This window comes from Prionailurus bengalensis, chromosome D2 (assembly GCF_016509475.1).
Source record: "Prionailurus bengalensis isolate Pbe53 chromosome D2, Fcat_Pben_1.1_paternal_pri, whole genome shotgun sequence".
In the NCBI taxonomy this organism is placed as follows: Eukaryota; Metazoa; Chordata; class Mammalia; order Carnivora; family Felidae; genus Prionailurus; species Prionailurus bengalensis.
Genome location: NC_057351.1, coordinates 12500874 through 12526356, shown reverse-complemented (window position 1 = coordinate 12526356; position 25483 = coordinate 12500874). Strand labels below are relative to the sequence as shown.

The following is a 25483-nucleotide window of genomic DNA, read 5'->3' as shown; positions in this document are numbered from 1 at the left end:
TCTGGCGGGAGCGGAGCAGAGGGCGGTGCGGAGCAGAGGGCGGTGTGGTGCTGGGGCGCGCCGCGCGGTGTCTGGCGGGGTCGGGGCAGGAGGCGGTGCGGTGATGGGGCGCGCGGCGCGGCGTCTGGCGGGGGCGGGACAGGGGGCGGTGCGGTGCTGGGGCGCGCGGCGCGGTGTCCGGCGGGGGCGGGGCAGGAGGCGCTGCGGTGATGGGGCGCGCGGCGCCGACTCTGGCGGGGGCGAGGCAGAGGGCGGTGCGGTGATGGGGCGCGCGGCGCGGCGTCTGGCGGGGGCGGGACAGGGGGCGGTGCGGTGCTGGGGCGCGTCGCGCGGAGCCGGGGGGCGGGGCAGAGTAGTGGCGCGGCGTCTGGAGGGGGGCGGGGCGGCGCCGGGGACGCGCAGTGCGGGGGGCGGGGCGGGGCCACGCGGGGCGAGAGGGCGTGCGGCTCGGGGCCGCGGGGTGGGCGCCCGCGGGCGCGCGGGGCGGCGCAGGGGCGCGCGGGGCTGGCGGGCGCGCGGGGGCGGCGGGCGCGGCGCTGCCAATCGCAGACAAAGGCCGCCCCAGCGAATCATGTGGTGCCGGGGGAGGAAGTGCGGCTTGTTTTCTTTCCTCCAGTCGCCGGGCTCCGGGCGGAGCGCGATGCTCGGAGACCCCCGCGGGGGCGGCGGCGGCGGCGGCGGCGGCGAGCCCCGATGAGGCCCGAGCGCCCCCGGCCCCGCTGCAGCGCCCCCGGCCCGATGGAGGCTCCGCCGTGGGACCCTCTCCGCAACGACTCGCTGCCGCCCACGCTGACCCCGGCCGTGCCCCCCTACGTGAAGCTCGGCCTCACCATCGTCTACACCGTGTTCTACTCGCTGCTCTTCGTGTTCATCTACGTCCAGCTCTGGCTGGTGCTGCGCTACCGCCACAAGCGGCTTAGCTACCAGAGCGTCTTCCTCTTCCTCTGCCTCTTCTGGGCCTCCCTGCGGACGGTCCTCTTCTCCTTCTACTTCAAGGATTTCGTGGCGGCTAATGCGCTCAGCCCCTTCGTCTTCTGGCTGCTCTACTGCTTTCCCGTGTGCCTGCAGTTCTTCACCCTCACGCTGATGAACTTGTATTTCACGCAGGTGAGTCGCGGAACGCAGCGCCGCGAGCCGGAGGCACCTGGGCGGGCGCTCACCTGGCGGGTGGCTCCCCGCCCTGCTCGGCGCCGCCGGATGCCGGGGCGACGGCTGCCCGGGGGCGGTCCCAGAGCCCCAGGGCTGACCGTGTAGGGGAAAAGGCAGTGGGCTGGGGTCACCCGAGCCCTGTCCTACCTGCAGGCCATTCTGCAGGTACAGGTACAAGGTATCGCCCTTGTATTCCCAAAAGAGGCGAAAGCGAAAGGAAGTCGGGGCCGGAGGCCACCACGTCTGTCTCTGCCCTTAGCTCAACATGGTCCGGTGGGCCATGGGACAGTCGGGCCCTCACTGTCCAGACACAGCCGCATCTTCCCTCACACACACACATCAGGATCGGTACTGTGGGAAGTGTGTCCGCCAGGAAGACTTGAACTGTAGAATTTCTCCTCCATCCCGTCATCCCAGGGCACCTAACTCTGAGCCTGGAAAGGTCATCCGCATGTTTGGCCTCCAGATTTGGGCCAGACGCCGATTTTTTTTTTTATTTTTTTTTTATTTTGAGTGATGGCAGGGTGGGATTGTCCCGTTTCGGGTAAGATGTTTTTCATCTCCAGCTTAGGAGCCCTCTTGAATGAACTGGAGCTTACTAATTCATTTCGCAGGGTTGCTAAACAGCAGTCTGGGGTTACACCCAGCTCCCCAGCTGCTGCGGCAGGAGGTCGGGCTTGCTGTCTGAGCCGGTCTGAGAGGCCCCCAAGAAAAAGCCGTAAAGTTTACTGGGGCTCTTTTACGGGCACAGAGGAACCAGTTTATGAGGCATGTTGTTAATAAGCTAATGGGAGACCATGTGAATCGACTTGGCTGCTGTGACGGCTGCCTTGAGAAAAGGACAGCTATTGTAAAGTGCTGTGCGAATACCGTGTAAAGAATTGCATAAAGGTTTAATAGCACAATGCCATCACCGCCATCTCTGATTCTCATTAGCTTTCCAAGCACCAAAGCATGCATTTTCACCAGGACTCTGCCCATGTCACCTGTTGATTTAAGAGCTCTCTCATGGGCAGAGGCTTTGTGCAAGCACGCCTTACATTCCTTTTCACAGCGTCCCTGTTTCTCTAAAGACAATGCCATTGCTTAAAAAAAAGAAAGGCCAGAAAAGGTAGAAGCAGCCCATGACTGGAAATCTGGTGGAAATACGTTCTGACTGCAAAATAGCACATGTACCATTTAGTAGCTGTTATAACCTTATAAAAATGGATCCACACTTGAAGTCTGCCGGTATGTTCTGTGTAGCACCCTGTTTTCCAGTCCACAAGTGGTGGGTTTTATCTCTCCAGCTACTACTCTTAAGCTCCCAAACTGGTTGAGGCAGTCAGCTACATTGCAGACTACTCCAGCTTTTTAGTGGGATCAGAAAGAGATAGTTCCTGCAAGATACCAAAGTCAGGTGGGTTGATGTTACTTCCAGCACTGTGACAGCGATCGTGTTTTGTACTGAGATCGTTTGTGCCCCTTTTTGAAGAAAAAAAAGAAAAGGGAAACGTAGGGCAGTGCCATAGCTCTCTGCTAATCACATGCAAATCCTCCGCCCGGCTGGATTAGGGCCAGGGCCACAGTTTCTGCACCATCTGCTGGTTGGCAAGTAAATGCTGAGTGAGGGAAAGAGTGACCAGGCAGACAGAGCTGCTCAGGCCAAGAGGCCTCAAGCTCTGGCCTCTTTATATCTTCCCAGTCTTTTTTTCCCCTTTATATATCCAGGGTGGCTGGCGGAGGAAGGTGGTGCCTCCGTGCTGGCATCCGAGACCCTGCAGAGCAGAGCCATCCCCTGGCTTCCTGACAAATGCTCTGATATTTCTGGGGAGTTCTAAAGGGAGTCACGCTTTGGGGCTCAGCTCGGCGCTCAGCTCTGACATCACTCCCTCTTCCCTCCCATGTACCTTCTCTTATTTAAAAAAATTTTTTTTATGTTTATTTATTTTGGAGAGAGAGACAGAGAGAGACAGAGCATGAGCATGAGCATGGGAGGGGCAGAGAGAGAGGGAGACACAGAATCTGAAGCAGGCTCCAGGCTCCGAGCCTCAGCACAGAGCCAGACACGGGGCTCGAACCCACGAACTGTGAGATCACGACCTGAGCTGAAGCCGGATGCTTAACTGACTGAGCCCCGCAGGTGCCCCCCTCCTCCACGTGCCTTCTCTTAGACAAGGTTCTCAACCACTGGAATTGCCAGGAGAGAGAGCAAGTACATCATATTTTGGGGGAGGGGTAGCAGGAAATAATTAAGAAGTGCCTACTGTGTGCTAGGCACAGTTCTGAGTGGTTTGCTTATGCTTCACGGCAGTCCCCAGATAGTGTTCCCTTTTTGGGGAAGGTCAGAGAGGTTCAGTGACTCACTCAGGGTCACATGGTCAGTGCACGGAAGAGCCGGGAGACCCACCCACACTTCTGACATCTGAGTGTCAGGCCTGTCCTGCGTGGTACAGTGTTTCTGGGAGAACATAGCCTATTGCGTATGTGACACCTGTTCTGCGAGGGGCGAACATCTGGCTGGGGGGACACAAAATGTACTGTGTACCACACAGTTAAGCAATGACTTCAGGGATCTAGGGCAGTGTATGCTTAAGCTTCAGGAGGCTTGAGTGGGAGCCGAGTCCTCAGGGAAGAGGCGGGTTTGGGGCAGTTTGGGAGGCTGCTTGGGAAGGAGAGGGCAGTGGCAGAGGGCGTGGCAGAAGCCTGGGGAGGAACTGGAAGGTGGTTCTGGAGCTGGAGGAAGTTTTTACTGTCATTGTCATCTGTGTCTGGCCCTGCGCCTTGGGCTCACTGACGTGTCTGTGGATCCTCCTTGATGACCTGTGAGAAGGATCTTCTCACTCTCTCCTCCGAGGGTCGGAGAGGTGAAGACGCAGCCTGTGCAGCACCTGGTGAGGTGCGCTGACCATCCGAGTGCTGCGGTCTGGTCCCTCAGGGGCTGCACTCTTAAGTCTCTCCCCTTCCGTCTTTGGAATCTGGCTCTTCTGGGACTGGCCCAAGGTGGGGGTGAGGGCGTGGGGCGTGGACAGGGTTGTCTCAAGTGACTCCCTGCCTGTTCACTTCCAGCTTGTTCGCCTCTGGCTCTTTGGGTAACCCTGCCATGTGGCCATGTCTACATCGTGGACTTGGTTTTGTCCTGGCCCCCTCTGCCCGCCCCCCTTCCGTCCAATCCTGGCTTTGGGTGGGGCCACACAGGTCATGGGCTGGTGCCCACACGAGGTCTCCTCCCAGGCCCCCCCCCGCCCCTTTCCTTTCTTTGCCCGCCTGGGGGCCCCGCCACCCACACAGATCCCAGGTGGAGGCAGGTGCTGCTCCTGAGTCCCTGGTGTCCTCAGACCTCCATGGCACAGGCTGGCCTCTGGCAGGACTCTCTCCACAACCGGTTTTGTTCTCAGGTCTCCACCTCTTGGGACTGAGCGTTCCCAGCGCAGCTCCTGCCCGGGGAGCAGGGTGGCCAGGTCCCCTGCTTCCTGATCCTGAGCAGTTCCCTTGGAGTTTTGTCTCCAGGGACCTGGGGCGACGGTCACATCTTCCACCATGAATGCTGCCCTCCTGCCGGCAGGCTGATTGATGACTCCTTTTCTCCACTCTCTGCCCTGTCATATGGCCTGGAAGGTGGGGAGTTGGCTACTGGTAGTAATGGTTCTGCCCACTCTGAGCAGGCCCTGTGAAGGGTGTGAACGGCCGGCCCAGATGTCTGGGGCTCTCTCCGGAACACGGAGCACGGAGTACCTTTCGTTTCTGGCTCCGGGCCCCAGCACCCGTGCCGGCCCCCACCAAGCTCCCCCTCGGCTCCTTGCTGGCTCGGAAGGGGTGGGGCCAAGGCGTGAACCGAGGCCTTTCCTCCAGAGCCTGCTCTTCTAGCACCATTTGCCCTTCCATTTGCCCTTCACATAGAGGTTTCCATCAGAGCAGGACCCTGACACCCGAGGCACATGGGGCTGAGGTATTGCCGTGCCTCCCACCCCAGCTCCTGGGCCAGGGCAGCCCCTGGGCAGGGCGGGTCTGTCTGCAGACGTGGCGGTGTGGCCGTGGGCTCGGTGATCCCCGGGCAGCTGTGTCTTCCAGCCATTCTCACTGGGAATTACGAGTCTGGACCCCAGACTCTTGGGGTCCCTGAGTTCGGTTGAGTGGAGGGGGTTCAGCTTCTTGCTGCTACAGCTTTGTCTTGACCCGGTGACAGATTCCTGCCATCACAGTAGAGTGGTTTGAGGAAGGAAAAGGAGAGGTGCCCTCTCTCGGTGGGGGGAGATGCCGTGTGATTAGTGGATGCTGAGGCAGGAGCCAGGACCGTTGCGCGTCTTACGGGGCAGCTGGGAAGCTGCAAGGGGGGTTGGGGGGGGGGGGGGGGGCGCTGAGACTCATGGGAGGTGTCGGAGTCACCGTGGGGACCGGGGCTCATCCTGGGGGTCTGGGGGCCATGGTGGGTGTCGGAGCACATCATGGGGGCCTGGGGCTCATGATGTGCCAGTAAAGGCCTGTGAATCAGGAGGCATCACTGGGAATGGAAGGAGCAGGGACTCTGGGCAGAGCTGGGTTCGAATCCTGGCTTCACCCCGAGTGTGGCTCCCGTGGATGGTTATTGACCTTCCTCCCTGGGGAAGCGGCCACCATGGTGCCCATCCCCCTGGTTGGAGCAGGTCAAAGGAGATAGTGTCTGTGCGGCATCTCTCTGCACCTCAGTTAAGGTCCTCTTTCTGCCTCTAGCGGCAGGGACCACACCCCAGTGCTGGCTCTCCTTTTATCACCCCATCGGGTCACCAAAATGACTTTGACCACCGCGTGGCGGCATTTGTGTTTGTAATACCGTCGTGGCGCATGGCCTGCCCTCAGGGAGAGTGTGGAAGAGCCAGGAGCCGGGGAGAGTAGGAGGCTCAGCCGCCTGGCCCTTCATTTTGCAGGTGAGCCGACCGAGGCCAGGAGAATGCTAGTGACTTGTCCAGGGTCACCCAGCCTGGCGTGAAGAGCCGGGATGAGACCTAGGACCTGTGAGCCTGTGCTTGGTGCACACACGACCCCCAACTCAAAATGCATCCCTGTCCTCAGCCCTGCTGACAGGAAGCCAGGAGGCAGCCAGAATCGAGTCCAGGGATCCTCTCTCCCCCCGCCTCCCCCACCAGGAAAAGGGAGGTGTTGATCTTAGGAAGAAACAAGTCTTGGCAGTCCATTTAATCAAGAAATATTTACTAAATACCTGTTGTGTGCCAGGCCCTGATCCAGGAGTTGAGCGGGGGGACGCTTGTAGGCCTGTTGGTGATTATGAAGAAGTAAGAAGCTTAGGAACACACAAGGCAAGCCTTTCACAGCCCCCAGGTACCTTATTTCAAAGCTGGGACCAGTCACACCAAGGCAGGGCATATGCTCGGCCTCACCTCTGTGCACTGCACCCATGATCTCCTTGTCCTTGGCACGGGCTCCTTGTGGTCAGTCAGTGGACTAACAGCCTCCAGAGCTGTGTGTGTACCTGTGTGTGTACATCTGTGTGCATGTGTCTGTGTGTGTGTACCTGTGTGTGTGCTTCTGTGTGCATACATCTGTGTGCATGCCTCTGTGTGTACCTGTTTGTGTGCTTCTGTGTGTGTTCATCTATGTACATGCCTCTGTGTGTGTACACCTGTGTGCCTGCATCTCTGTGTACCTGTGTGCATGCTTCGGTGTGTGTACATCTGTGTACATGTTTGTGTGTGTATCTGTACCTGTGTGTGTGCTTCTGTGTGTGTACATCTGTGCACATGCCTCTATATGTGTGTACGCCTGTGTGCATGCCCCTATGCGTATACATCTGTGTGCATGCCCCTGTGTGTGAACGTTTGTGTACATGCCTGTGTGTACCTGTGTGTGCCTGTGTACATGCTTCTGTGTATGTGTACCTATATGCATGCCTCTCTGTGTACCTGTGTGCATGTCTTTCTGTGTGTACCTGTGTGTGCGTGCCTGTGTGCATGCCTCTGTGTGTGTATGTACCTGCGTGTCTTCCTGTATGTGTGTGTGTAAGCGTCTGTGTATATGTCTGTGTATGTGCCTCTACGAGGGCATGGGCACACAGAGCCCAGGACAAGTTTCCTTATTTACCTTGTGTACCGCCCGGCACCAGCCTCTCCCAGGAAGTAGCTTCCCAGCTTTCTAAAAATTTCCCCCAGGAAGAAGGCTTCTAATTCCACAGCCTGGCTCCCAAGATCTCTCCTTGCAGCACAAGCTTTTAATTCTCCCTGCTCCCATTATTACTGCTTTGGTGCCGACCTAAGGTGAACCATATCTCATTAATGCCCTCGGCGCTCCTGGGAATGGTTAGACTCACACAGTGTATGTGAAATCAAACCCCACTGACCACGAAGCCTTGATTTCCCAACAGCAGAGTCCGATCCAAGCGCTGCCGGCTTCATCTGTGTGCACCGAGCCCAGACCTGCGGCTCCTGTCCCCACCGGGAGCTTTGGTCTGGGTCCCACACACCCTGCTACCTACAGGGTTTTGTGACATCTTTTTCCTCCCTGACTTTCCCCAGGTCAGATGAGCAGGGCCTGTGGGGTTGGGGGTGGAGGCAGGGAGAGAGCACTGTCCCCAGGTGGGTATCATTCCCAGGGAGGGTGGCGGGTGCCCTCCCCAAGGACAGGGCTTTCATGTGTCCCCCATCTAAATGCCTGAGGCTTCCAGTGCCTGGGAGGGGCTCTTCCTGGAGGTGCTGGGCTGGGCAGTGAGGGCCGGGCTGTCTAGACGACAGACATTGACGGGCTCAAAGGCCGCTCACCCCCGTGACATCACCCTGAACTTCTTCGGTTTTCGAGAACAACACATCATGTGATCTGGAGCGCTGCTTTCGGCCGTCGGTTCCTGTTCTTCAGCTCCAGTGAGAGGAGAAGAGGCTCTTCCTGGTTTGTGGGCCTGTCTCAGCCCTGACGTTCCGGCAGGTCGGTTTTCCCGGGACAGAAATAGCCTCAGCAAACAATTTCAGACCATACCTGGCACGTTGGCATTCACGGAGGTTTGCAAAGGCTTGTAAATATTTTACTGTTTGTTTATCCTGGGGCTGAAGTGTGGAGTCTGGTAACCAGTGGGGACAGATTGAGGCCGAGTGGTTTTTCTCTACAAGTGGGTTGATTTCCTCAAATTTGTGCGTGGAGGGCCCTGAGGAAGGAAGTGGTGCTGGGTGCCCACGTCAGTGTTTTAGGCCTTTTGAGCTGCATACGGTTTCTGCTGTGTATTCTTTTATTTTATACGTGTGTGTGTGTGTGTATATATCTTTTAAAAGGTAAAAGCTATTCTTAGCTCACAGGCCATACAAAAACAGACCACGGGCTGCATTTGGTCCTTGGGACGAGGTTAGAACAAACCCAGCATTTACCACCAAGCTCCCGCCCCACCTTTACCTTGTTATTTTTGCTGGGACCCATTGGAAATGGACTCGGATTTTCATATGTCTCATGGTTAGAGAGCATCATTCACTCTCCCCTCCCCTGCCAGGGGCTGGGGAGAGACAGATGAGGGGCCTCGACCAGCTTGATGTCTTGTGACATCATCGGCTCTCTACCCTCTTTAATTGCAGACATACTTGCTAAACGTATGTAAAATTGCACACATGCAATGGAATCGGCTCCCGGGGCGCACCTGCCTCACGCTGCTCTCCTGGGCTTGCTGTTGGGGGCTGTGTCGTCCATCAGGCATGGTGCACGAACAGTGGTCACAGGGAGAGAAGGGTGCAGAATGTGAACACCACCAGCTCCCCTCCACAGCCCCTCCCCCCCACCATGGCTAGGTGGCTAGGCCCCCGTCAGGTCCGCACTCCTGTCGTGAGGGGACAGCACAAGCACAAAGCTGTGTCCACATACAGCTTTCACACACCTTTGCGCCGGAACCTAGAGATTCACTTCGTTCATTCAGCAAGGTATGTTTTTAAAATTAAGGTGGGGAGCCCCTGGGTGGCTCCGTCACTTCAGCATCTGACTTCAGCTCAGGTCATGATCTCGCAGTTCGTGGGTTCGAGCCCCGCATCGAGCTCTGTGCTGACAGCTTGTAGCCTGGAGCCTGCTTCGGATTCTGTGTCTCCCTCTTTCTCTGCCCCTCCCCCACTCATGCCTCTGTCTCTCAAAAATAAACATTAAAAAATAAAATTAAGGTGAACTGCACATAACACACAACTAATTTGTGTTGTGTACTGTTTAGTGGCATTTAGGCCATTCGTGCTATGCAGCTGTCATCTTTCTTTAATTCTAGAATGTTTCCATTACTCCAAACCCGTCGGGTCGGCGCTCTCTGGGCAGCCACGGAGTGCCCTCTGTCTCTGCGAGTTGACCTGTTCTGGATATTTCTCATCAGAGGAGTCACCCAGCAAGTGCCCTGGTGTGCCTGCTTCTCTCACCGAGCATAATGTTTTCGGGGTTCATCCCCGTCATAGCTGGTATCATGACGTCATTTCTTTCTTTTTTAAAGTTTTTAAATGTCTCTTTATTTTTGAGAGAGAGAGAGTGAGTGGGGAAGGGACAGAGAACGAGAGGGGGGCAGAGGAAGTGAAGTGGGCTCAGCGCTGACAGCCGACAGCACGACCTGGGGCTCAAACTCACGACTGCGAGGTCATGACCTGAGCCAAAGTCGGACGCTTAACCGTCGGAGCTATCTAGGTGCCCCACGACATCATTCCTTTTCAAGGCTGGATAATGCTTGGTTGCGGGCGTCTGCCACGGATGGTTACCCTTTCCTCCGTGGATGGACGTTGGGGTTGCCTGGTCTTGTGTTTCTGAGCACCTGTTCCTCTCTAGATGCCGTGTAGACAAGATGAAGGTCGAACGTGGCTCCTGCCTTGAAGGAACTTGGTGTTGAGGGGGAAGCAGACTACCTGACGAACATCTCTCGTGCCACTGGCCGACATTACTTGGTCACAGTCCTCACAGCCGTGACACAAAGTGGGATGTCTCCAACAGAAGGTTGAACCAATGGCTTTTGTTACCGTTGAAGTGTAGGGCAAATCTTGTTTGCTCTGGTTTGTTCATGGTGGCGGCTTCCTGGGGCCCAGAGCAATATCGGGACAGAAGGATGGTACTTGGAGGGGTTGGCTGGTTAGCTCCCGTTTCTCCCCATGGGGTCATGCCGAACAGATAGAGTCCTTCCTCCCACGACAGCCCTTCACAGATGTATCCTCCCGGGTCCTATCCACTTGGGGTGGGACTGTCTCAGTTCCTTTCATTGTTTCTGATGGGATGTGGGTTTGTCCCTCCCCATCCTGGTCCCTGTCGGCCCCGCCCCGTGTCCCACGGTGAGCGGTGAGCCGGGGTGGGGGAGCAGCTCCAGGAGCACGAGGCCGCCCTCCCCGTGAGCAGTTTCTCCCTGCCAGACGGCATTGCTTTCTTAGGACAGACGGATGGCGGCTGTCTCCGGGCAGGGAGCATCGTCTCTGCCGTCTTCGTGTGCTCAGGCTGCAGGAACAGAACCGCACCGACTCTGCAGCTTGACAGAAATTTGCTGCTCACGGTTCTGGAGCTGGGAGTCTGAGATCAGGGCGTCGCTGTGGCCGGGCTGTGGCGAGAGCCGCTTTCTGGTTGCAGCTGGTGACTCCTCTGAGTCCTCACCTGGCGGAGAGCAGAGAGAGCTCTCTGGGGTCCACTGCAGGAGGACCCTGCTGACACCATCACATTGAGGGGCAGGACTTCAGCACGTGAATTTGGGGGAACGCAAGTTGGCAGTCAGTAGCAGGTACCCCACTGCTCCCAGCGAGGGCCAGAGTTCCCAGGAAATGTCAGGATCCTCCTCATTTCTGAGGCAGAAGGTTGTTCTGTGGGGGGAGCCCCCGAGGCGTTTTCACCGCTAACCTATTTTGTAGTTCTGCGTACCTTCCTGCAAGGATCCGTGGCGTAGCGAGACGTGGTGCGCTGGAGGGGCGCAGGGACCTGCCTTCTTGGAGCCTTTGGGCCCCACCGGCCGGTGACCCCCGGCTGAGCTTCCCGTGCTGGACAGAGTGGCCTCCGTGCTGCTAAGGTGTTACTTATTTCAGCGCATCCGGAACAATTACAGGCAGGGCCTTGACTGGCAAATCGGGAATGGCCTCTGTTGCCAGAGGAGTGGTCAGAAACCTAGTAATGATAATGGCACCTTGCGTGGCCAAGGTCATTCCCGTACATGAGGCTGAAGAGAGAGAATCCTGCCAGGAAGGAGGGCCGAGTGTCGGGGGCAGGTTAGGTGTGAGGCCCGGCTCCTGCTGCACAGAGCTCCTAGTCGGGCTGCAGGGGTGACACAGACACGCACGTGCATGCACGCGCAGGCGCCCGGAAAGGCATCTTTGGCTCTGGGTCCGCTGGGCAGGACAGGACGGCAGACTCTCAGGCCGGAGACGGCTGTCGGTACTTGTAGGGAGTTCTGGGCTTTACAGACGGGGAGGCAGCATCACTGTCGGTCCTGAGATCACGCAGGAAAGAAGCTTGCCTGGTGCTGGGGGCTCCCGTGTTCCTCAGGTCAGCGTGAGGCTGAGCAGGACTCACTCCTGGGGCCGTGAGCTTGCCAAGTTCAAAAGCAGGCGCTGGGGAGGTGGAGACCTGACCCTGGCCCCCAGTCACCTCCCTGCGGGTCCCTCACAACCTGGCCAGCCCAGGACCCAGACGGAGCACACCTTGCCTCCAGGCTACCGCACCCCAGAATTACAAGGCACGAACAGCATACACCTTTTTCTTTCATGGGGTTCTGTGGCTTTAAAGACACAGACAGCGGGACGCCTGGGTGGCCCAGTCAGTTAAGCGTCCGACTTCGGCTCAGTTGTGATTTCGTGGTTCGTGAGTTCAAGCCCCACATCGGGCTCTGTGCTGACAGCTCAGAACCTGGAGCCTGTTTTGGATTCTGTGTTTCCCTCTCTCTGCCCCTCCCCTGCTCACGCTGGGTCTCTCTCTCTCTCTCTCTCTCTCTCTCTCAAAAATAAATAAACGTTAAAAAAATTAAAAATTAAAAAAAAGTAAAGACACGGACAGTCTCTGCAAAGATAGAGACACCGTGCTTGCCCTTGTTTTCACAGAGAGCAGACCTGAACAGCTGATCTCCCTAGAGCTGTCTTTTGCTCATCTCCAGGATTGCCACAGAAAGGGAGAAATCCCACATTTGGGTCTCAGGGACTTTGTCATGTCACCCTGCTCTGGTGAATGAGGGTGCTCAGCATGGGGAAACACTGAGGCAGCTGACTGATGACTGTCACCTGGGGAGAACAGGCCCCCGGGTTTGCATAATTTCCCCAATATGTCAGGAAGTGGGCACCCCAGAGGGACCTTAATAAGAGCAAAGAGCGAATGTGTCATGGTTCCTAATCTTTTCGAGTGTGAAAGTTCCTTTTATGGTCAAGAGAGCCTCCGTGGTCACAGTTTAGAAGTTGTGCATTTACAGTCGTGGCTTGAGAAGATAACACAAGGACTAACAATAGTAACAGCAGCAAACACACAGAGTGCCTGCAAGGTGGCCACGGTTGTCTAAGTGCTGTGTGTGTGTGTGTGTGTGTGTGTTAATCCACCTAATCGTCACAGAAACCTATCAGGTGGGCACTGTTATTAATTTCATTTTATAGATGCGGTACATGAGGCACAGAGAGGTTAGGCAACTTTTCCAAAGTCACCCAGCTGATAATTAGTGGAGCCATGATTCAAGTCCAGGGGAGCCAGCGCGAGTCCACACTCTTCACCAGCTTTACATGTCTCTGTGCCAGAGACAGACACACAGCTGTGGCCTGTGGACAGTGGGATACCGGGCCTTAGTGAGAATGCATGAAGCAGGGTGTGTGTTTCAACCTTCGAATGTTGCAAACACATCACAGCTGGTGAACAAAGAAGTTGCACAAAGGTAGGGAAGGTGGTAAAATGTTCAGATGAAGTGAAAAACCAGGCAAGAAGGTACTATGTATTTGTTATATGTGATACGTGTTATTTTGTGGACACATACGTATTTATTTGTATGCGATGTGTTATTTAGGAATACCTACGTACATAGTAAGAGTATAAACTCTCCTGGGTATAGTAATGCTGGATTCAGAAAGCAAAGATCTGTGCAGAGGAGGGAGGGGTCAGAGTGGGGGAGAGGGATGCTGGGAGCCTCGTGTTTATCTTTTTGATTTATTAAAAATAAAACAGACCTGGAGCAAACCTTGCAGGTCGTAACAGGTGGCCTGACCTGCGTGGTGGGTACATGAGTATTGGCTGTGTTACTTCTTTGGGTATACGTGACATATTCTATGATGAAGCTTGAACAGCCGTAAGTTTGCAAAGTTTTCAAACGAACGTGCCTACATACATTTAAAAGTAGTGCGTGTGTGAGCGAGAGAGACCTCCTGGTTTCTTCCGACCTCAGCCTGCGTGGTGCACACAGCGTCAGCCCCACTCCGTTCCTGCGAGACTCTCCCAGGGACCACGGCACTGAGGATCCGGGGCGGTGGGGTCTGGAGACTGTTATGGGTGGGAAAGTTGGGGGGTGTCCGCCCTGCATGTTCATTTCCAAGTGGCAGAGCTTCAGGGGATATGGAGCCCTGGAGACATGGGTCGTGTTTGGTGGGGGTTCATCAGGCGGGATGTCTGCATGCGACTCTGAATCAAGTGCACGTTTGGAAGTTCAATCGGTCGTCGCAGACAGTTCCTCTGGGGCCAGAGAGCTTTTGTTTAGTTTCGCTGAATGCACAAGGGAGACCGTCCTACACGCAGAGTAGCGTGGGGAGTTTCTGCCAGAAGCAGCCAACGTGACATTAGGAAAAATGATTGTAAGGCAGCAAATGCCAACTTGAGTCAGTAGGAGGAAAAATAGGCAGGAGTTCAAAAGGTCGAGCGGGGTGGGTGAGAGGGTCAGGGACTGTAATTTACCAGGGGAAGGAGGCAGAGGTCAGCAGCCGCTCTCGAGCCTTTCTGCTTCTGTCCAAGCAAGTACGTCATCTATAGCCCTCCTGCGTCATCTGAAAGGTGATGCAAAGGGCCTGGGGTTACCAAGGGGACCTCGGAGGGCCCACAGTGGGGGGGGGGGTCACATTCTGCCCCAGCCACAGGGGTCAACTGGGGGACAGCTTCCAGCTTCACCCCATGTCTACCTGGAACTGGGTCTTAAATCAGAATCTGAGGAGGCAGGTTTGCGCAGTGACTTCCGCAACCCCAGATGACATCTTGGGAAAGTCCGCTAGTTTTCCTCCCGTGGGCACCCGTTCTGGGCAGGACTTTCTACAGTGGTGAGAATGATGCTGAGCCCGTGGGGCGTCTGCGATGGGAAACACTGTATTTTTGTGATGGAGCAGCCACCTTCCAGGGCAGCAGCTGTGTGCTCCTGCCCTACCCTGTCCTCCCAGCCTTCACCGCCATGGGGGCCCCCTGAAAACCCTGGTGTTTTCACCGACTGTGTAGACACCAAAGGGATGTCGGGAAAGGAGACCTGACCCCTTCGTTCACCCTTCTCCTTCCCCAAGAGGCAGCTGGGGCTCTCCCTTCATCAGAGCTCCAGCCACACCTCACAGTCCCCCGGGGCCACCACCCCCTGCTGCCCGTGACACCCTGCGGCCCCTCCTTCCTGTCTCAGTTTCCCTGCCATGGGCCTCCCTCTGAGGGTGCCCTCCACCACCCCCCATCATCTAGCCTCTCTCACACCTCCTGTCTCCAGGCCCCTCTCCCTGGGGCCTGTCCCCTCCCCAGGCCCCTGTCTTGGCCTGCTGCTCGCTTCCTTCCTGCTCCTGCACTTGGGTGGGGACACAACCCGCTCCACACGGCCACCGCCCTGTGAGATTTACAACACTGTACCACTCCCAAGGAGACCCCTGTAGCCTGAAGCTCCCTGTGTCTCCCCAGATGCCCAGACCTGGGTCACCAATTACCTGCCTTCTGCCTTGGATTTGCCTTCACTTTCACCTCCCCTCTCAAGCCCCCGGCGGGCCCTTTGCTTCTCGTCCCCCTGCTGCCCCCACCCCGATTCTCATCATCCCTGCTGCCCCCCCCCCCCCCCCCCCGCCCCCTGAAAGCTCCGCTCCCATGTCCATTTCCCCCACTGAACACCTTCTGTGATGTCCCACCCGGGGACACACGTGCCTTCCTGCCCGCGGGCTGCTGCTTCCCAGCCCTGCCGCTGTGCCACTGCCGTCCCGGAGCCGTAAGGTGCCCCCCTCGGCCGTCCTCCTCTCCTCACGTCATCTCAGGTCTGCTCCTGCCTCCTCATAGCCACTCACACCCCCTCACACCCCCTCACACCTCCCTATACTTCCCTACACCCGTTCACACCCCCTCGCACCCCCTCAAATCACTCATGCCTCTCCACACCTCTGCCCTCCTCACATCACCGGCATGTCTGTGTCTGGTTGTGAGTTTCTGGAGGTCAGGGACCAACTTTTCTCTGTCTTGCAGTCCTTGAGTCCAGATTCCGTGCGCCATGTCAGGTGACCTGATGTGAATGCCATCAATCTGAAAGTGGGAATGACACGGATTTTTGTCTGGTCTCAGATTTTCCTTAGCTATTCACACAGTCCCTGACTTCCTCCTCCCTGATTTTATGGGTCTGGTTTTGTACTGAGCAGGCAGGGCCTCTGCCGTCAGGAGCACCGTAAAACAGGCAAAGATAATTAATCTTTGTGTGCCTGCCCTTCAGGAGCTGTCTCCTCTCCCGACCGAGTTCCTGCCGAGGTCAGCGGGAGCTAGCAGTGGACTGGAGGAGATGGGCAGCCTGATAAGGGATCCCTGGCGGGCCAGAGAGCAGGGATTACCCAGAATGCTTAGCTCCACTTCTGGGCACTAACCAACCTTTAATGACGTCTCTTGGAGCACAAATTGGATTAGGGGTGAGTGGAAGAGTTTGGATTTATTTTGCTGGAAATTTGGTCCAGACATTTATGCACTTTTCGTTAATGGAGGCAAAAACTGTGCTGTAAAAAATATACACGTACGTGTATTTATATGCACATGCGTGTTTGTATGTGTGTGTACTTGTGTGGGGGGAGTATATAATAACGGAATGTATATATTGCGCTTTAAAATGGCAGGAATTTAAATATAGCTTTAAGGAACTTGACTTTTGGAGGATTAACTTGAAGGATAAAGGAAGATGTTCTCAGCACGGCTCGACTAGATTCAATTGCATTCGAGGCATACATTCATCACAAATTGTCAGCAGCGGGTCGAGTTTTTACAAATCATGGACAAGCCTTGTATTTTGATGTGGTTATCACCTTGGCTTTGAGTTTAGAGAGGATCAGATGATTTACGATCAGATTGTGCCTTTCCCTGGTGATGACCTTGTCCCTCCGGGCAAGGCGGGAGTTTGAGTTTTGTGGGGTTTCCCCCTCTTTTATTGCACAAGTCATCCCGTGGTCCCTCAGGGTGGAACCCCTCACCCACGGGCCCCCCATGCTCAGCGCACTCCTTGGCTGCTGTCTGTGTTTAAGGGGGAAAAGTCTGAGTATCATTTAGAAGTTATCCTTCCTTCTTGTTTGTTGCGACTATTATTATTATTGCCATCATTACTCTTACTAAGGCCGCAGTGAACAGTCCGTGCTTAGTGCCGAGCTCTTTTCCTGAACTCTTTTCCCGAACTCTTTCATTCTCATTCAGAAGACCTTACGTGGCCAAGTAAGTTTGGAAAACGGTTGCCTACCGTATGTTTTGCTCAAAGATTTACAGCAGGGGCGCCTGGGTGGCGCAGTCGGTTACGCGTCCGACTTCAGCCAGGTCACGATCTCGCGGTCTGGGAGTTCGAGCCCCGCGTCAGGCTCTGGGCTGATGGCTCGGAGCCTGGAGCCTGTTTCCGATTCTGTGTCTCCCTCTCTCTCTGCCCCTCCCCCGTTCATGCTCTGTCTCTCTCTGTCCCAAAAATAAATTTAAAAAAAACGTTGAAAAAAAAATTTAAAAAAAACAAGATTTACAGTAGATCAGAGTCTTTTCCAGACTCTGGGAAGTTCCTGCAGGGAAAAACTGTTTAGCCTAGCAGTTCCTAAATGTGTTTGATCCCATGACATTTATTTCCCTAACACTGATGAATTCTCAGTTCTGTGGGAACACCTTGAGAAGCTGTGCCTCCGAGGAAATTTCTTAGAAGCGGAACTGTTGGAGCAAAGCATGTGATTGCTTATGAGGCTTGCATCCTGGACCGAGTTTTTGATGGTCGCGGCTGGGCACGCCGCCCTTCACCACGCTCCGAGAGGGGTGTTCTGGGGTCCAGGCTGGCCTCGGAGGCAGTCCCCCCGCACCTGACTCTGTGCGGTCTACGAACGTATGCAGGCGAGCTACAGAGGCAGGGGGCTGTGGGAAGTTGAGAAACGTCGGTTTGGTTTGTAAAGAAGGTGGGCAGGTGGGGACTCCTTCCGCGCATCCAGCCTGAAGACCCAGCGCTGGCTGGTGGCGGGAGCAGCAGGGAGCCCTGTTCGCCTGAGTTGACCCTGATCCACCCAGACTCCCTCCTGTTGTCTCTGAGCCACCAGGAGCTGCTGCAAGGACCAGAGGGGGCAGTACTCCGGGCGAGACAAGAGGAGGCCGAGGTGCCCACCGCTGGAGCCCATGGCTTGCATGTCGGCTCCCTGCGCTCAGACCCGCTGAGGCCAGAGCCTCTTTCTGGTCTGCGTCCCATCTTGTCTCCTCTGGGTGTCTCCCCTCCAGCTGTAGGCCTGTTGAAGGCACTTGGCACAGAGCCGAGTCCACAGGATGCGACCACCTAGTCGTGCCCCGTCCGGGGGACGCTATCCCATGGAGTGCCCTTGGGCCATGCCCGGGAGCACCGGGATAGGCCTGGTGTGTATGAGTAAACTGAGTCACTCAGGCCGAAGTTACCTGCCGCTGACCAAGCCCCACTAAGTGCGGCACAACGTTAAAAATATTTGCACATTGACTTGACAAGGTCAGGCACTTTTTCAAAATATTGTAGTTTCGGGACACCTGGGTGGCTCAGTTGGTTCAGGGTCCAAGTTTGTGAGTTTGAGCCTGGCATCAGCCTCTGCTCTGACAGTGGAGAGCCTGCTTGAGATTCTCTCTCTCCTTCTCTCTCTGCCTCTCCCCTGCTCGTTCTCTCTCTCTCTCTCTCTCAAAATAAGTAAATAAACTTCATTAAAAAAATACTGTGGTTTTTTCTACACTTCGATATCTATGAATTCTTAATTTTTATTATTATATTTTTAGATGTTTATTTTTGAGAGAGAGACAGAGCATGCGCAGGGGACAGGCAGAGAGAGAGGGAGACAGAGAATCTGAAGCAGGCTCCAGGCTTGAGCTGTCAGCACAAAGCCCGATGCGGGGCTCGAACTCACAAGCCATGAGATCATGACCTGAGCCGAAGTCGGCCGCTTAACCCACTGAGCCACCCAGGCACCCCTGAAAATGCGTTTTAAAAGGAGGGTTGGTAGTTCTGCTGATTGTAAAGCCTGTGGGAATAGGTGTGGTCCCTCCTCCCCCAGATACAGAGTCTGTGCCTGAGGGTCCCCGTTGGCAGCCTGTTATTGGAGACTTGAGGGAGGGCAGGAGTGTATATGTCTGGGGGGCTGTCCACGGACCCTGAGCATCCCCTGATCTTTGTTCTTTGCATCATACCTCTCAGTGTCGTGTGATTATCGTGGTGGCCTCCTCCAGTGTGTTTTAAATTAACGATTGCAGAGCTATTCAAGAGTAGCGCTTTTTCTCATGAGGTGGTCCTTGGACTAGCTGGATCAGAATCACCTGGGGTAGGGAATGTATTAAAATGCGGATTCCTGGGCCCCTCCCCAGACCCACCAGGTTGGCACCTCTAAGGGTGGGGCTGTGGGATTTGCATCTTTAACAAGTTCCCTGGGTGATTTTTTTTTCTTTTAATTGAAATATGGTTGACACACAATGTTACGTTAGTTTTCCAGAGTACAACATAGTGATTCGACAAGTCTGTACATGACTCCGGGCTCCCCATGGTGAGCATGCATAGTGACCGTCCCCATACCATGCTATTACCTTATTTACTGTCTTCCCTATGCTGTACTTTTCATCTCTGTGACTTACTAAGTTTATAACTGGGAGCTTATACTTCTGAATATCCCCTTCACCTATTTTGCCCATCCCCCCCCCCACCCCAGTTCTCTGCATGTAAGAGTCTGCTTGTCTGTGGTTTTGCTTTTTCAGATTCCACATCTGTATGAAATCACACGGTGTTGGTCTTTCTCTTTTCTCTGACCTATTTCACTTAGCATAGTACCCTATAGGTCCATCCATGTTGTCGCAAATGGCAAGATTTTATGCTTTTTTATGGTCAAGAGATGTTCCATCGCGTATGCATACCACTTCTTCATCCGTTCATCTGTCCGTGGGCATTTAGGTTGCTTCTGTATCTTGGCTATTGGAAATAATCCTGCAGTACTCATAGGGGTGCGTGTTATCTTTTCAGAGTAGTATTTTTGTTTTCTTTGGGTAAATACTCAGTAGTGGAATTAGTGGATTGTATGATACTTTTTTTAATGTTTTGGAGGATTTCCGTACTGTTTTCCATAGTGGTGGAGAGAGGGGATTAACTGCTGAAGGTCCTCAGAAGAAGGCCTTTTAGAAGGCTCCCAGAGGGACATTGCATACGTGTCCTGGGAACTCGCCCTTAGAGCCATCACGGAGGCTCCGTTGTGACATCTGCATCTGCAGACTTGGCCAGGCACTTGGGATCCACCGAGGAATTTCCTGGGATTACTTTCAGATATCCCTCTTGGAAACGGATTTCTCACTGTGTCTTCCTCAGACCCGGGGGTTCGGGGGGGGGGGGGGCAATATTTAACCTGTGTGACCTCTCAGATCCCAGAGCTGCCCCCGCACCCCCCCCCCAACCATGCCCACCCCATTCTCCCTTTGCCCCTCCTTCACTCTTTCCAGCTCTGGCAACGTATCTGCCCCTTAGATATTTTCAGGAGCTGAGCCAAATCCACGAGAAGTCCCAAGTACAAAGAGAGCTGCGAAGCTGGAGAGCGTGTTTGGGAGCTCGGTGCAGAGGGGCTCGCTCGGTAGCGGGGAATGCGGGGCTTCCCATACTCCCCATCCACGGCAAGGTCATCCCTGGAGAAGGGTCGCCCCTTCTCTACTCTCCCATACCCTCCCTTCTCCCAGAGTCACCCCCGCCCTGCAAACACCAGGGGTCCAGGAGAGCCAGGGCATGAGCTCGTGTGCTGCAGTGTCCTAGCCCCGCGGGGTCCTCGGGACCCGCCCGAGCTTGTCCCCGAAGCCCCTGCGCGCATGCGCACTACGTGTCATGGCCGTGTCGCGGCTGGGCTGAAGGGAGCCGCCGCCTGCTTTCTCTGCTCGTCGCTTCTCAGAGTCTCTGCCAGGCCGGCCGCTGCACCCTGCATGGACGCAGTAGCAATTGTGCAGGACGCAAAAGCTGTGGCGAATTCCCAACACGTGACCTTTCTCCTAGAGATAATGGTTGTTTGATGCTTCTAGAGACCAGGGACATTGACAAAGTGGGCTGCAAAGTGTGAGGCCTGGGTGCGTGGATGCTTATGTTCAAACAGCATGAATTTGGTGCCAGTGAAAATTCTAATAAAGGGTAAGGGTAGGCTGTTTATCTCTGGTGGGAGTATGGGCTCAAATATGAATCTTTATTAAATTTTTTTAATGTTTATTTATTTTTTAGAGAGAGAGAATGCGAGTGGGTTGGGGCAGAGAGAGAGGGAGGCACAGAATCCGAGGCAGGCTCCAGGCACAGAGCTTGATGTGGGGCTCGAACTCACCAGCTGTGAGATCATGACCTGAGCCGAAGTCGGCCGCTCAACCGACTGAGCCACCCAGGCGCCCTTCAAATATGAATCTTATCATAAGAGAAACACCTTGGCACTGGTAGACCAGTAATACCTTTACATTTTCTCCCCTTTTTACCATTTTCATCATTAAAAAAAAAAATTTTTTTTAAGTTTTATTTTAAACTTTTGAGAGAGAGAGAGAGAGAACAAGGTTGGGGGCAGAGAGAGAACCCCCAGCAGGCTCCATACTGTCAGCATGGAGCCCGTTGCAGGGCTTGAACTCACCAACCACGAGATCATGACCTGAATCAAAACAAAAAGTCAGATGCTTAACTGACTAAGCCACCCAGGTGTCCCCCCACCCCCATTTTCACCATTTTTAAATACCTTGGTCTTGAAAATTGTATGGGTGGCTTAAAAAATCTTTAGCTTAACAAACATTCTCACAAAGCAGATCTGTCCATTTCAGAAGCTGTGCCCTGGCACCTGGGTATAAAGGGAAAGGGGCGTTGAAGCGATGATGTTGGTTTGTTGGTGTTGTCAACGTATCGCATCCCCAACCCGCCATGTTGTTCTGTCTTGCAGGTGATTTTCAAAGCCAAGTCAAAATATTCTCCAGAATTACTCAAATACCGGTAAGTACCCCGGGGGAATTTCCATCCGAGTCCAGCAAATAAGTTTTTGACTACTTAGTACTCGGCGAGGCACCCTGAGGCAGAAATGTAGTCCTCGTCCTTGAGAACCAAACACTCTGTAAAGAGGTCCTTAACCAACACAAAAACTCACAGAATCAGGCAAAGCGGTGGTTGTTCAGGAGCAGGAGCAGTCTCTGCCTCGGGCTCTGTGCACTGTGAGAGTCACGGGAATTTTGTGGAAGAAGTCAGTCTGTGCTGAGCTGAGAGGAGAGGCTCATAATCTGGAAGGAAATGCCTTAAATCATATGCCACGTTTATGTGAAGAGGTCGATAGGCATGTTTTTCTGTGGAGAGGGCTCACGGGTTTCCCAAAATTTTCAGAGAGGTCTGTGACCCCAACACCCTCCACCCCAACGGCAAAGAACCAGTGGCTTAAAGAATGTGAGACTTGGTCAGGGGGAAAGGGAGACCAGGCATTCGGAAGGGGTGAGGCCAGCATACGGTGTTCTGATGTCCTTGCCCGGGAGGGCCCCACTGCCATGGGCGGACGTTTCTGAAAAGGCGACTTTGGCCAGTTACCTCCTTGAATCAGAATGAGAATGTATTTCCTTTGTTCCTTGAGAAGTGTGTAAAAATGTGTGCCTGTTATGTTTTACGTAAATATATAATTTTAAATGTATAAATGCTTTCTGTTTAAAATTCCAAAGATGTACTTTTATTCAGATGTAATTGACATACAATGTCGTATTAGTTTCAGGTATACCACAGAATGATTTGATATTGGTATATGTGTATTGCCCAATGATCGCCTCAGTAAGTCTAGTTAACCTGCATTACCATCCATGGTTACAAAAATTGTTGTTTCTTGTGATGAGAACTTTTAAGGTCACAGAAGTGCGTATTTTGATCTCCCATTTTATATCCAAGAAAACTGAAATTGAGGAAGTGATATGACAGTACTCAGATCAAGAGACAAGTCTTGGCCACGTTTCTTTTTTTTCACCTCATCTTGATGTCTTTGTTCACTACTTTGTGCATGTTTCTACCAGACTACTCAACTGGGATTTTAGGGTCCACCATGAAATAATGTTATTATTATAATATAATAATAATAATAAATATTATATAATAGTAAATGTAATATGATATGATTGATATAATATAATATAATATAATATAATATAATATAATATAATATAAAAATACTATTATAATAAGGAGAACCATTTAAAGGAGCAGTTCCCAAGTTAACTTCTCCGGAAGCAAAGTACCTGGCCTTTCCTCCACACCCATAATCTCTGCCTCCATCCTCTTGACTCTGGAAATGTAGATCAGCTTTGGGGACTGGGGAGCCAAGAATGGGTGAAGATTGGGGTGGAGGAAGAATGTTCTGATTCTTGAGCTGGTCTTGTCTTGGAAGCAGTTGGTTGAGCCTGGGGTAGTAAGGTGTCTTCTCGAAGTGAAATCCCAAAGCACTGGTCAGAAAATTTGCAGCCTGAGCACTTGGGGGATGGGATTCCTTTCGGTGAGAAGATGAGTGTGTGGGGACTGTACTTGATTCTGGAACCAAAGTGCAGCCAGTAGGATAGGCTGTTTCTAGTGGGAGGGGATTTGCAGAAATGAAGGGAGGAGACCCGGAGAAACCCGGCTGGATGCGACGCTTGGGCTGGAGAAGGCATAAGAAGCCAGGAGGGGTAAGGTTTCGGTGGGAGAAGCCTGTCAACTCCGGTCTGATAATAAATCCTCAGAGCTATTCGTGTTTATCTCTTCTATCTCCTCTGCTTGATTCTCCATTTCCTTAAGCCAGATGCCCCTGCAGACATTTCAGGCCATGATTTATCCCTTGAGATGCTTTGATACATTGGCTTGTAAATAGACTGACTTTTCTTTTTTTTTTTTTTTTTAATTTTTTTTTTTCAACGTTTATTTATTTTTGGGACAGAGAGAGACAGAGCATGAACGGGGGGGGGGGGGGGGGGCAGAGAGAGAGGGAGACACAGAATCGGAAACAGGCTCCAGGCTCCGAGCCATCAGCCCAGAGCCTGACGTGGGGCTCGAACTCCCGGACCGCGAGATCGTGACCTGGCTGAAGTGGGACGCTTAACCGACTGCGCCACCCAGGCGCCCCATAGACTGGCTTTTCTAATTGAATCATGACTCATTTGAAATGAAACAGTAGCCCTTAGTCTAGAACTAGTTGCAACTCCTCACCCCAAGCTACTCCCATAGCAGTTCGATGTTGTTGTTGTTTTTTAAGCTCATTTATTTACTTTGAGAGAGGGAGGGAGGGAGGGAGGGGCAGAGAGAGGAAGAGAGCGAGAGAGAGAATCCCAAGCAAGCACTGTCAGTGCAGAGCCTGATGCAGGGCTCGAACCTACCGGGCTGGGTGCTCGAGAACGCTTTGACTTTAAGCCTTTTAAACTGTTTTCCCTCCATCTTTGATTTTTTTGTTGTTGTTGGTAAGTAAAAATGTAACGAGCCAGGCTTTGCTTTTCCGGCTCTGTAAGGAATCTAAGATCTAAGAAGAGAAATGGAAACGACGCTTTCTAATCTGTTAGCGCCATCCCCTCCCCGGAGGAGGTAGCCAAGTAGCAAAGTTCTGTCGTGTTGCATTAGCTGGCACTTCTGTCCCCAGGCCCGTGTGGGCAGGACTCCAGGAGCCACCTCACAGGCCCACCGTCTCTGCGCTTGGGGACTAGCCAGAAGCTGATCCCTCTGGGCTCATGAGCAAAGTCGTCTTCCCAGATGCAGGGCCCCACTGATTTTCTTCTCCTTTGACCTTTTTTTCTCATCATAGGCTGTTTATCCTGACCCTATGGTTTGAATTGAAAGGCAGTAATTCTGGGGAGAGAGTGTACATTGTTGCCATGGAAACACACATTTGCCCTAGGATCTGTTCTGCACCCCTGCCCACCATCTAAATCTCTTTTCTGCAGAGCTGCAGACCCAGGAGGAAAAGTGAAGTTTTGTAAGGTTTGTTTTTTTTTGTTTTTTTTGTTTTTTGTAAAAAATGATAAAATAGAAAAAGATTGAAAGTTTGGAATGTGGACCTGTGGAAGGAAAGAAACCAAATCTCCTGAGCTCCCCCACTCGCCTCCCCACATAACCCCCGTCCAGCCCTGAGGAAACGCAGTGATGTTTTCCATCATAGGTTTTCATATACATTTCCCAGGACGGAGTTGTTTTACCACATTGACGATTTAGCTGACTTTTACCTTAATGTTGGAGTCAAAGTACTTTTTCCATATTGTTTCACGTCTCACAACACAGCTTATTGAAGACAAAAACAGGCTTCGGTGCACCTGGGTGGCTCAGTCGGTTAAGCATCGGACTTCGGCCCAAGTCATGATCTCACAGTTTGTGGGTTCGAGCAGTGCACGGGGCTCTGTTGTCTCAGCACAGAGCCTGCTTCATATGCTCGCTCTCTCTCTCTCTCTCTCTCTCTCTGCCTCTCCCCACCCCCCGTCTCAAAAATAAATAAACATTAAAAAGAGAAAAAAGACAATAACAGGCTTCTGTTTGGCAGGTGGTCTTAGAAGCACTCAGAGCAGGCCGGGATAGAAATTACGGGGCAGGAAGGTTTTCGGCAGAAAGATCGGCTTGGGTAAAGACAGGGGGAGATGGGGACATCTGTGGGCTTCACGACAACACACAGACTGGCTTAATTAGCATGTGGGGCACCCACCGATTGACCTGGCTCCGTAGACTGATTGGGAGTGTGGCGGAGTAGAGGGTTTAGGGTGGGGTTTAGGGTGAGGGTCAATCTGGACACCAGCACTGTTGGTTCTAGACAGAAGGCATGGGACCATGTGGTTGGTGAGGACACGGAGGGGGGCACACCGGGGAGCAGGCATAAAGAATCTGTTGACCTTGACAGCTGAGTAAACCGGGGTTGTAATCAAGGAAGATCTTTATAGTTCAGGAGTCTGCAAAAAAATGGCGGTGCCTTTCATAGAAACAGGAAAAGAGAGAAGTGCTGGAGGCGGACCGTCGGGAATTAGGCTTGGACACGGTCTGAGGCGACAGGGTGGCAGCTGTTTGGAATGTGGGTCTGGTCGTAGGACGGGGGCAGTGGCT

General features: G+C 53.5%; 1 protein-coding gene across 2 annotated transcripts in view; it reads left to right on the top strand.

The window, feature by feature from the left end:
* Window positions 1-533: 533 nt before the first annotated feature.
* Window positions 534-25483, top strand: part of GPR137B (G protein-coupled receptor 137B) — a 53581-nt gene continuing 28631 nt past the window's right edge. The window contains exons 1-2 of one of the 2 annotated variants that reach the window (XM_043596249.1): window positions 534-1107; window positions 21357-21406. In XM_043596249.1, the coding sequence (XP_043452184.1) occupies window positions 694-1107; window positions 21357-21406 (464 nt within the window). In that variant the 5' untranslated portion in view covers window positions 534-693. The remainder of the gene's footprint in view (window positions 1108-21356; window positions 21407-25483) is intronic. The other variant, XM_043596248.1, reaches the window with a different exon arrangement.